We start from the raw sequence: 12125 nt of genomic DNA, 5'->3' as shown, positions 1-12125 counted from the left end.
TTATACTTTCTTAAGAAATATGTATTCAAACAATTTCCTCAGTGCATCCTTGAGCTCCTGGTTCCTCATGCTGTAGATGAGGGGGTTCACTGCTGGAGGCACCACCGAGTACAGAAATGACACCATCAGGTCCAGGGATGGAGAGGAGATGGAGGGGGACTTCAGGTAGGCAAACATGATAGTGCTGACAAACAGGGAGACCACAGCCAGGTGAGGGAGGCACGTGGAAAAGGCTTTGTGCTTGCCCTGCTCAGAGGGCATCCTCAGCACTGCCCTGAAGATCTGCACATAGGACACCACAATAAAAACAAAGCAACCAACAACTAAACAAAAGCTAAATGCAATAAATCCAACTTCCCTGAGGTAGGCATCTGAGCAGGAGAGCTTGAGGATGTGGGGGATTTCACAGAAGAACTGGTCCACAGCATTGCCTCGGCAGAGGGGCACTGAAAATGTAGTGTCTGTGTGCAGGACAGCAATGAGAAAGCCACTGCCCCAGGCAGCTGCTGCCATCTGGGCACAGGCTCTGCTGCCCACGAGGCTCCCGTAGTGCAGGGGCTTGCAGATGGCAACGTAGCGATCGTAGGCCATGACAGTGAGAAGGGAATACTCTGCTGTGATAAAGAAGACAAAGAGAAAGACCTGTGCAGCACATCCTTGATAAGAGATGGCCCTGGTGTCCCAGAGAGAATTGGCCATGGCTTTGGGCAGAGTGGTGGAGATGCAGCCCACGTCGAGGAGGGCGAGGTTGAGCAGGAAGAAGTACATGGGGGTGTGGAGGTGGTGGTGGCAGGCTACGGCACTGAGGATGAGGCCGTTGCCCAGGAGGGCAGCCAGGTAGATGCCCAGGAAGAGCGCGAAGTGCAGGAGCTGCAGCTCACGCGCGTCTGCGAATGCCAGCAGCAGGAACTCGCTCACTGAGCTGATGTTGGGCATTTTCTGACATTGAACACTGTTGTCTGTAGAGAAGGAGAAGGCAGAAAAGGTTTAGAAGACAATTCTCTGAGGAAAACCTACTGCAAGCCTTAGAGCACTCTCATCTGAAGCCTCTCTCTTTGCAAAAGGAGCTTTCTGCGGCTCTATTGCTTGAGTCCCAGCTGATGCTCGGTGTGACTGGCACTGCAAGCATGGATTACTGGGGACTTTAGAGGTGTCCTTCCTTCTGTGAAGCAGTCAGAAAACAGCAACAAAGGGGAAACTCAAGTTCAGTCCACTTATGAGATCCATGAACTTTGCAGGGTTGTTGCAAAAAACACCTCCAACCACACTGTAGAGCGAGTCAGATTTTATTATGCTTAGTAAAACAATCACACTCTTGTGTTTCCAAAGAAGGAGAAACAGCTTAAAGCAAAGAAGCCCCAACCCCAGTGCAGATGGACAGAATCCTCACCTTATCTCCAGGTACATGAGCAGGATCTCAGCTTTTCCCTCTTCGCCAAGAGTGCAGAGGCCTCATTCCAGCTGCCCACAGACAGCCATCCAGCAGCACAGACATGGTTTTAGTACAGAGATGTCTTCTCCTTGAGGTACCTGGATAACACAAGGATGCCACGAGAGAGCTGCATTCTGCGGGAGAGAAGTGTGCAGCCCAGGATGATGACCCACGGACAGAGCTGGATATTCGCAATCTGGGGTGTCCCAATACCCAATCTGCATCCCATGCAGTGTCTGGAGGAGACATGGACACCCAACTCTTGGCTAAAAAGGACAGCTGGGTTATGACACTCCAAGGGGCTTCTGCCAGACTTTCTCACCCTGCACTGCAGCCCAGCAGGACTCTCAAAGCCTACTGCATTACTCACTGCCCTCCCAGAAACAAGACCCAGCGGAAGACCCTTCCAGGACCTGCAGCTGCATGGCCGTGCAGCCAGACCCTTACCTTGTCAAGGGCTGTGCAGGTTTCTCCTGCAGGCAGCTCTCAGCATCCTCCCACTGCCAAGTGCCTCCAAGCCCTCTCTCCTTCTCTCCTTTCCCCATGCCAGCTGCGGTCAGAGCCCCCAGCCCTGCTGCGTTGTGCAGAGGAGCTGCTCCTGGACACAGCTGTCTCTCTGGAACAGGAACACTTTTGAAATGAGTTTTCCCTGTCCTGCGAGCCCAGCCCAGCTCAGCAGCACAGCATCAGCCCAAGGCACTGCAATGATCATCCTGGGGGCTTTGCTGATGAGCCCACAAACCTCAGGCACTCAGAGACAATTGAAGACATCTCTCCAGAAGTCCAAGTCAGAGGCAAGTTTCCTGCAGTGTCCCCTTGAGGGCCAGCACTGACACAGCCTCCCTTGGAGCTCGTTAGAGCAGAACATTGGAGGCAGTGAGGACAAGGAGACAAAGGCAATGTGAAGGTGACACTGATGTATAGGAAAAGTGGATGTGTGTCACCAAGCACAAGGGCCAGGACTTGACATCCATCCCATTTTAAGGGGGATCCTTTCCCTTGACAGGTTGCTCAGGGCTCTTTGTGGGGCAGTAGGAGATGGGGATGTGCATGGCCAAGTGCAGGAGAATGGTACGACCCCTGCCTGCTTCATGGGTGGGGGCGAGGAGGCCACGAGGCCCTGGTGTTTTAACGATCAGCTGTCTCCTCATAGGCCTCAGTAACAGAGACAACAGCCATAGCCATGGACACAAAGACCTGGGTCCTGTTGGGACTTTCAGCCTTGGTAGAGCCCTTGATCCTCTCCACACCAGGCTGTCCTAGGGACTCCTAGACCTGTACGTCTTTTCCTGCTGGCTGCAGACCCTCTTCTGTGTAGTGCCACACTGGATCTCTGAGGAGTCTGATAACTCAGATCTTCTTGGTGGCCATGCTCCTCGTAAGGCAGCTTTGTGGGAAGCTGGCCTAGCTGCTGCTGAGCAGGCACCACTGCTCATATGGCATCCCTCATGGTGCCCAGGCACTCCTCCTCCTGGGCACTGCTCACTCAGCAGGGTCCCAGTCTGCCCTCATGTGTGGGGTTCCTCTTCCTCTGTTTCAGGACTGGGCACTTCTCCTTGTAAATGCCAAGAGGTTTCTGTAGGCAAAATCCTGCAGTTTCTCAAGGTTGCCCCACACTGATGCTCCATTCTGTCAGCTCTTCATGTCTACAGGAAGACAGTTCAAACTTTGCCTGTGATTGTGCTATCTCTGAGAAGACAGCAGCATCAGGAAAGTTTGGATAATACAGGAGTAACGAGTTGAATGGCACTGCAGCACAGAGCCACAGAAGAGAATGGAAAGCTGCGAGGTTCCACCTCTTCTGTGCTTCCTTCTCATGCATGCTGTCAGTTTGTCTGGAGCTGTGTCCTGAATGTTATGGGGCTGTGCAGGTCAAAATTAGAAGGGCCAAAGCCCAGCTGGAGCTCAATCTGTTTATTTATGTCAAAGACAATAGGAAACTGTTTATATAAATACTTTAAATAGAGGAGGATTACGGAGAATCATCATCCTTTATTAGATGTGGGGGAAATCTGGTAATGATCTAGAGATAAGTTAAAGGCTGAGGTACTTAATTCCTTTTTTGCCTCAGACTCTAGCAGCAAGACCAACTGTTCCCCTGGACATTTCTTCCTCCTTATGACCAGTGCCAACCTTCCAGGGCACACATTGTGGCAAGTTCTTCTCTCCCATTGTTTCATATTACCAAATAATATGAAAGGGTTTATTACCAAATAATTACCATATTACCATATTACCAAATAATAGAATGGGTTTCATGTGCTGGGCTGGGCTGCAGTTACAGGGACAAAGACCACTGCTGGCAGTGGAGCTGTCAGACCTCCAGACTCTGCTTTTCCTCCTGATGCAGGTCTCCATAGAAGTCACCCTGGATGAAGAACAATAGGAGAATGATCATCCAAACTGAAATGCAACAACATTCAGCCTTTGAAACAAGAAAATATTTTTATTATTTGCTTTGTGAAATCTTTTCCCTTAACTACGTCATGGAAGCTCTGCAGTTAACAGCACAAGACATGAAACCTTGAAGAAAACTTTGGAGGAGATGTTAGGACTTTCTGCATTTTAATGAATTCCATGGTGTATTGTGGTGCTGAGTCTATGAAGCTCAGGTACTGAGAGGACAATGATGCAACTGCTAGAGAAAGTAAAGTCAGAAGGAAAAGCTGAAGTGACTTGGAGTATTAATGGGCCCCACTGAGGGCTGTTACTAACAAAGCCTCCCCAGGGACTAGTTAGGGTAGATAATTGGAGGCCATGATTGCAGACAGGCAAAGCACTGTGCTGAGAAAACTCTTTGTTGGTTTTAGTGAAGCAGAAGAGCCAAGGCCTGACCCCAGCCACTGTGAGAGGAGATCCTGAACCGCCACGTCTGGCTCAAGGCTGTTCCTGTTGTCTGAGGGGTGTGGTGGGCAGTGTGATGCCATGAGAAGAACAGTGGTATGACACCTCTGAGGTGCTGCACAGGGTTGCAAGGAATCAATGAGGCCCCATTGCAATGAGTATAACATATCTCCTCCTAAGCTACTGCCAAGGGGAAAAACCTTCACGGCTGTTGGGCCTTCCCTTTTTACCAGCACCCTCTGCCTTCTCCTCTGTAGCTTTTCCTATGCTGTCCCACACATTGCCCTATTTTCTTGAAGTCTGGAGACATCCATCTCTGTTCACCATCTTGCTCTCATGCCTTGCTTTCACTGATGTCTTGTCAACCCTCACCGGCTGTTCCTTGAAACACAAAGCCAGGGTCTGATGAGAGGGTGACCTCTGGCACCACAGCATGACCCTTTGAGGGACATTTCTCCCTCTTTGTGACCAGTGCCAGCCTTTCTGGAACACTTTGTGGCAGTTTTTTTCTCTTCTGCTCTTTCTTGCTACCGCAGAAAGCTCCATGAGGGTGGAAACCACTCCTGAAGTAGGCATCCCAACCCAGCAGGCTCCTTGCAGCCTCTCAGCCAAGCAGACACAAGTCACCTCAGCAGCAGCTTCCAAGCCAGGGGCCTGCTGCTGGCCTTGCAACTTCTTGGCTACACACAGCCAAGCCTTGTGCCTGCTGCTTTGCAGTCATGGACTCAAGCAGAAGGGACAGCACAACCCATGTTGGGGCCTTCTTTCTGCCTGGGTCCTCCTGGGTCTGGAGGCAGAGGGGATCCCCCAGTCAGCATGCCAGGCAGGAGCCTTCTGCTGGCCTAGCAGGGCCACTGCCAGATGTCAGCCCAAAAGTGCAGATCCCAAGGAGAAGGCAAGGGTGACTTGCCTCCTCCAGACACAAGTGACCTCACAGTCCCTTTCCGTGACACGTTCCTGCTGCTACCCTATCAAGTGCAGAGACAGAAGTGACCTCACAGTCCCTGCCACAGTCACATTCCTCGTGCTGGGGCAGGAGATCCTGAGGTAGGGTTCATAGGATTCCCACCCATCTCCTCCTTGTGGCCCACAAGCTGATCAGACCCATGGCCCCTCACGTTCATCTTTGAATGCCAAGCAACTGCACAGCAGCCTCACAGTTCTTCTCCTGCAACAAGGGGCCAAGCACCTGAAGTCAAGGTTCAGGAGAGAGGCTGAAGGTGATGAGGTTAATGCACAGGAACAGGGGCTTTGGGTATTAGGTGTTCATGTATGGCATTAGGGAACAAGGCTCACCTTTCTGAGTTAGAGTTTAGGTAAAATTTTAGTGGAAGACTTTTGTGTGCTGCCTGGGGTGTCAAGCCTGTGGTTAAATTATTGGCAAGCTTTGCGATTTAGGATTTTGTTCTGGTCTGCCTAGAAGTCCAGGGTTAAAGAGAGCCTTTTAATGCTCGTGTTAAGGTCAGGGATCAGGGTGAGCAATAGAGGAAAGTTAAGGGAAAGAGGCTATGGGCTGAGTTTTGACTTCAAGGGAATCTTTGAGTTCAGACATTGGAGTAGTGGATTCCTGTCAGGGTGTGGAGCAGCACTTAGATTTGTGACTTAACGTTACTGATTGAAAGTGGGGAAGGGTCTCATATGACTGTTTTAAGTCATGGTTACAGCAGCAAGAGCTTAACCTGAACCATCTTACCTCTACAAAATCCTTAATTTCTGCTGGCCAAGCCCTTATTCCCTCCTCCAAATCTCACATCTCTCCTGTCCAGCCTTCTCCTGACCTCCCCATATCAGACATCTCATTGGGATCAGCTTTCTGATGGATTTCATGATCTCAGAGTATCCATCACACCTTTGTTGGCTACTCTATTCCTGAGAAAAGTGGCACTTAAGACATGATGGAAAAGGACACAAAAGTCCATTAAAGCACCCTGCACAGTGTGCCCAGCAGCTCTGCAGTGCCACAAAAGTGTGGTTCCTGCCTACAAGTTTTCTTTCCAGAATGGCTCCTATGGCTCCAGGGTAACTTTTCCCAGGCACTCACTTCCGCAGGCCACACTACTCTTGCCCGCAGGCCCCACGTGTCTCTCCAAGCTTCCCCTCTGCCCCTGCAGTAGTGGCACCTCAGCGCAGCAGGTTGGTGCATCTCCAGGCTCAGGGGTGTTTCCTGAGGGCCTGCCCCGTGTGGGGAGTGATGGGGAGGAAGAGAGCAAGGTCATCTCCTGGGGCATGGCTGAGCACAGCCCAGACATCCCACACTGTGGGCAGGCCCCTGCTCCCAGGCTGAGGCACACATGCAGGGTGGACACTTCTCCATCAGCTCAGCTTCACGCAGGGACCTTCAGCCCTGCCCCAGTCCCAAGATTTGGCTACTTCTCCACCCACAGACATACCCTGCTTTCCATCTGGGTACTCAGGCAGGACTTTAAGGATCTGCTAAAGCCATGGATTTCCTTGTTTCTCACAGCCTTCTCACAAGTCTTTCTCCTGGCCCTCCCCACTGCCCAGCACTGCCTCGCAGGTGGCACTCAGTGACCCTTCAGAAGGGCCTTTGGGCTTCCTCAATTGTCCTGGTGCTTATTACCACCTTCCTGGCTCCTTCCCGAGCTTAGAGGGAGTCTTCTTGTCCATCAGGGGCCCTCTACTGGCTGTTGGTGGGACAGAGTTACTCTCTGCAAAGCAGCCCCTTGTGGTACTCTGTTTTGGTTGTGTGACCAGTGATGGTCACCCACAGTTGTGGTTGCTGTTTTTGAGCAGTTCTTGCACAGCATCAGGGCCTTCTGTGGCTCACAATTTCTGAGTTTTACTTGGTTTTGCTATTCTGTCCCCAGTTCCTCTAGAAGAAGAGAAAGCAGGTGGCCGATAGGTGTTTATCTGCTGGATGCATGGAGCAAGGAGGTGTCCGTTGTGCCTGGAGATGGAGGTCCGTGAAGCTGCAGGAGCCCTGCTCTCTTGCCTGACAGATCCCCAGCACAGGGTGCCTGTGCCCCACAGGGCCAGCCCCGCTCCCCAGGCCAGCACAAGAGGCCTGGCCCAGCCACAGAGCAGCCTGCCCCGAGCAGGGGCCTGCACAAAGAGCTTTCCCTTTGCCCTTTCCCCATCAGTGCAGGCCCAGCAATGCTGCCCTGCTCTTCCCCAGGGCCATCCCTGCTCCCAGAGAGCCTTGCCCAGGGCACTGTGTCTGTGCTAGCCTGGCTGGCCATTGCTGCTTCCCTCCCTGTGCTCCCTGCAGGGCCCCAAGCTGGCGGTGCTGCTGTGAGAGCCAGGGGCTGTGGTGCCCTGGGACCCCGGCGGGTCTCCTCTTTTCCTGTGCTGCTCAGGCTGGGCAGGAGACCTATGTCCATGGGGATCTCTGCTGCTGAGCCCCTTTTCATCTGCCCTGATGGCTCAGCAGCACAGGGCAGTGCTGGGCAGGGCCATGGGGTGTCTCTAAGGGCACAAAGGACAGGTGAGTGCTGCACCAGACCTCACCCAGAGCACTTCAAAATGCTTATCCTCAATTACTCTGCAGTCTTATGGGCCTTTGCCTGCTGGCTCTTCACCACCTCTGCTGGCATTGCACAGACCTCCTTTAGCCCATCGAATCCTCAGATTCACCTTTTCCTTTAACAGACCCTTCTTTGGATGGTCACACATTTTATGAGGTTCTAATCACTACCCACTGAGCACCCTATCCCTGCAGATCCCCTGACATCTCCTGGAAGCTCCAGATTCCTCTACAGGCTGAAATCTTCTGCCTGCCCCACTGCAGAGGGTGCAGTCCCATGCAGTTATATTTAAGATCAGTTGTCATCTCCTTAGGCAAGTTCTGCCATAATTGAAGCTCTTAGTCCTGCCCTTGGTTGCTCAGGAACCACTCTGGGACTTTCACCCTGTGTTCCTCACTCCATGACTAACCTCCAGAATAGAGAAGAGCAGGGAGCAATCCCTTGGCTCTATTCCTGATAGCACATTTGGAGGAGGTGTCCAGGGTTCTGGGTTTGCCCTGAGCAAGACCATCCTGTTACTGTGGTGCTAGCAGGGAGGCAGCTGTGACCCAGGGCTGCACAGTGCCTGCTGCTGCCTGCAGCCACAGGGATGCCACTGCAGAGGGGACAGGATTGTCACCAAGTGCATGAGATCTAAGGGCTTATCCAAATGTAAGAGCACAAGAGAACAATGAGGAAGCCAAAAGAGAGCAGCAGCAAAAAGGCCACGTCCTGCTGCTGGCCATGGCCGTGGCTCCAGGAAAACAGCAGCCCCGACCCGATGGCAGCAGAGAGGCAGAGCCCAGCGGGCAGTGAGGGGCCGCCCCGAGGGCCACCAGGGCTGCACCTGCATGTGGCAGCTGGGCTCTTGGCCCCGAGCCCCTCCTGCATGCTGGGGCTGCTCCCTCAGTTCCAAAGAAGATTGGAAGAGAGGGATACTGAGACCATTAAATTTATGCTGTCTTCTTTATTGTCTATACCTACAGAGGAAGCCTAGTTCAATAGGCAGATTAGAAAACGTAGTCAAAGTAAATAAATTACTAAATAAATTAAACCAATATCAAAAGTTATGAAAATAATAAAAACAAAAAATATATGAAAATCTCTCATGTCAGTCACATATAATAGAATGGTAGCGTTTAGAGGATTATTATTATTATTACAATATAATAATAATACTAAGTACAAAAAACGATATGATAAAAATCACAATAATGTTAACAACACTGATGCTTAAGAAGCACATATAGAAACAGTTTCCTCACTGCATTCTTGAGCTCCTGGTTCCTCATGCTGTAGATGAGGGGGTTCACTGCTGGAGGTAGCACTGAGTACAAAAGTGACACCACCAAGTCCAGAGATGGGGAAGAGATGGAAGCGGGCTTCAGGTAGGCAAACATGGCAGTGCTGACCATCAGGGAGACCACAGCCAGGTGAGGGAGGCACGTGGAAAAGGCTTTGTGCCGGCCCTGCTCAGAGGGCATCCTCAGCACTGCCCTGAAGATCTGCACATAGGACAGCACAATGAAAACAAAACAAACAATGCTGAAAGAAAAACTAATCACAAGTGCCCCAACTTCCCTGAGGTAGGCATGTGAGCAGGAGAGCTTGAGGATGTGGGGGATTTCACAGAAGAACTGGTCCACAGCATTGCCTCGACAGAGGGGCAGGGAAAATGTAGTGGCCGTGTGCAGGACAGCAATGAGAAAGCCACTGCCCCAGGCAGCTGCTGCCATCTGGGCACAAGCTCTGCTGCCCACGAGGCTCCCATAGTGCAGGGGCTTGCAGATGGCAACGTAGCGGTCGTAGGCCATGAAGGTGAGAAGATAAAATTCTGATACAATCAAGAAGACAAACAGAAAGACCTGTGCAGCACATCCTTGATAGGAGATGGCCCTGGTGTCCCAGAGGGCATTGGCCATGGCTTTGGGCAGAGTGGTGGAGATGCAGCCCAGGTCGAGGAAGGCGAGGTTGAGGAGGAAGAAGTACATGGGGGTGTGGAGGCAGTGGTCGCAGGCTACGGCGCTGAGGATGAAGCCGTTGCCCAGGAGGGCAGCCAGGTAGATGCCCAGGAAGAGCGCGAAGAGCAGGAGCTGCAGCTCACACGTGTCTGCGAATGCCAGAAGGAGGAACTCACTCACAGAGCTGCTGTTCATCATTCTCTGACCTAAAAAATCGCTGTCTATTGAAGAGAAGGCAGAGCAAAGTTAGAAAAGACTACTTAAACTAAAACCTATTACAATCTTAAGAGCACCCCCAGACCAAGTCCCTCTTTTTGCAGCAGAACCTCAAAAACTCTGAAAGCCTACTGCATTGCCCACTGCCCTCCCAGAAACAACACCCAGCAAGAGGAGACCCTTCCAGGACCTGCAGCTGCATGGCCCTACAGCCAGACACTTACCTTGTCAAGGGCTGTGCAGGTTTCTCCTGCAGGCAGCTCTCAGCATCCTCCCACTGCCAACTGCCTCCAAGCCCTCTCTCCTTCTCTCCTCTCTGTGTCTGCCTCTGTGTCTCTTTCCTGCTGCGCTGTGCAGAGGAGCTGCTCCTGGGCACAGCTGTCTCTCTGCACCACGGCCCTCTTGCCACGAGCTCTCTCTGTCCCATGAGCCTGGCCCAGCTCAGCAGCACAGCACCAGCCCAAGGCACTGCAATCACCCCTCTGGGGGTTTTGCTGATGAACGAACCTCAGGCACTCAGAGACAATTGAAGACATCTCTCCAGAAGTCCAAGTCAGAGGCAAGTTTCCTGCAGTGTCCCCCTGAGGGCCAGCACTGACACAGCCTCCCTTGGAGCTCATTAGAGCAGAACCCTGGAGGCAGTGAGGACAAGGAGACAAAGGCAATGTGAAGGTGACACTGAAGTGTACATAAAGTGGATTTGTTTCACTAAGTACCAGGGTACAGACAATAATGAATGATTTAAAATTTGAAAATACAGAAAAGGAAGATAAAATAGTAATTAACATTAAAAACAATAATAACGATAGCAATAACAATAACAATAATAATATGTACAAGCCAAGTGATGCACCATGCAATTGCTGAGAAACCCCTCACCGATGCTCAACCTGTCCCTGAGCTTTGGTCCCACTGACCCTGGCCAGCCGGCATCGGGATCTCTTGTGCACGTCCCTTGACCTTAATTTCTTTTCATGCCAAATCAGCTTTCAGAGGAAGTTGGAGTATTTTCTTCCCTTTCTCAAATAGTCCCTCTGCTGTGTCACCCCACCCAGTAATGCCATCGATGTAGTGCAGGTGCTCAGGAGCTTCCTTCTCTTCCAGGGCAGTCTGAATCATGCTGCTGGCATGGCAGCACTCAGCATTGCGGGACTTCATTCAGGCCACGATAGGCCTCTGTTAGTGCACTCGGTTGGTGCTATACTGACTCAGGTGCACGGCTGTAGTAGGGATTGGCACCAGCTGTCCTTCAGCCCTCATCTACCCCACAACAGAAGGGTCCTGTGAGAGACCAAGGCAAGGCAGACAACAGTATAATGTCCTCTGTCTCCAAGGCAGCTATGCCAAAAGCCCACCGATACCCTTTTGGGTCCCTGAGATATCTATCCTTTCCTGAAGCAGTCTCTTCCAAGGATGCGCAGTCTCTTCCAAGGATGCACAGTCTCTGGGCTAGTGCCAATGGGGTGCTTTTGCCACTCCTTCCCACTTAGACACACTTCAGCCTCCAGTACAGTTCAGTGTTGGGATCCCCCTGTCACTGCAGACATACAAATGGGTTCGGCCCTCTGTAGCTTGATGGCATTAGGGTACACTGTGCAGTGGTGCCCACTAGCTCCTGATACTTCTGTGGGTCTGATGTGCAAGGCCATGGAATCCACACAGTCCAATAAGCCCGACTGTCCCCTTCCTCCCCCTGGCTGGAGGCACAGCCCCTCTAGTCCTGCTCATAGTATTCAGTACTGTGTCTGGAGGACAGCCCGCTGGAAATTGGAGCAGCAGTTCTCTAAGAATCCCTTTTAGTGATTGTTTTTCCTTGCCACTCACACACCCGTGCCTCTAGATTTTCCATCCCACTTTCTCATGTGCTCTCCATGGTCACACCGGTAAAACCACAGGGTGGCACATAGTGTGTACCCACCATATCTCCTTTCCTGCCCTCTAATTCTAGGGAGGGGTGCCGTTTCTCCCAACACCAGAGCAGCATAGGGACAGGGATCGCGTGATTACTGATGCTCTTATGACTTCTTTCTCTTCGTCCTCCTACTCATATGATGGCCCAGCTTTTCTGAAGCCTGCATCTTCTGACTAACTGACTTTCACATTCACTGTTTTTTCTTGCATATAGGAGCAACTGATACAGACACAAGTTGGTTTTCTGGCTCAGACACAGGGCCCAGGAAAGAGCTGGAGTTGCTGCAGGGCATTTTG

At 51.6% G+C, this 12125-nt stretch overlaps 2 protein-coding genes across 2 annotated transcripts; both read right to left on the bottom strand.

Moving 5' to 3' along the window:
* LOC309888265 (olfactory receptor 14C36-like) lies at window positions 1-936 on the bottom strand (the record flags this gene model as incomplete). The annotated part of the gene is made up of 1 exon (XM_082780503.1): window positions 1-936. One exon carries the CDS (start codon window positions 934-936, stop codon window positions 1-3), a length of 936 nt encoding a protein of 311 aa, XP_082636629.1.
* Window positions 937-3746: 2810 nt separating this feature from the next.
* LOC309888263 (olfactory receptor 14C36-like) lies at window positions 3747-9662 on the bottom strand (the record flags this gene model as incomplete). The annotated part of the gene is made up of 2 exons (XM_082780501.1): window positions 3747-3800; window positions 9006-9662. 2 exons carry the CDS (start codon window positions 9660-9662, stop codon window positions 3747-3749), a joined length of 711 nt encoding a protein of 236 aa, XP_082636627.1.
* Between the last annotated feature and the right edge of the window lie 2463 nt (window positions 9663-12125).

This window comes from Aythya marila (assembly GCF_965140915.1).
Source record: "Aythya marila genome assembly, chromosome: 28".
NCBI lineage: Eukaryota > Metazoa > Chordata > Aves > Anseriformes > Anatidae > Aythya > Aythya marila.
This window is presented reverse-complemented; position numbering and strand designations above follow the sequence as displayed.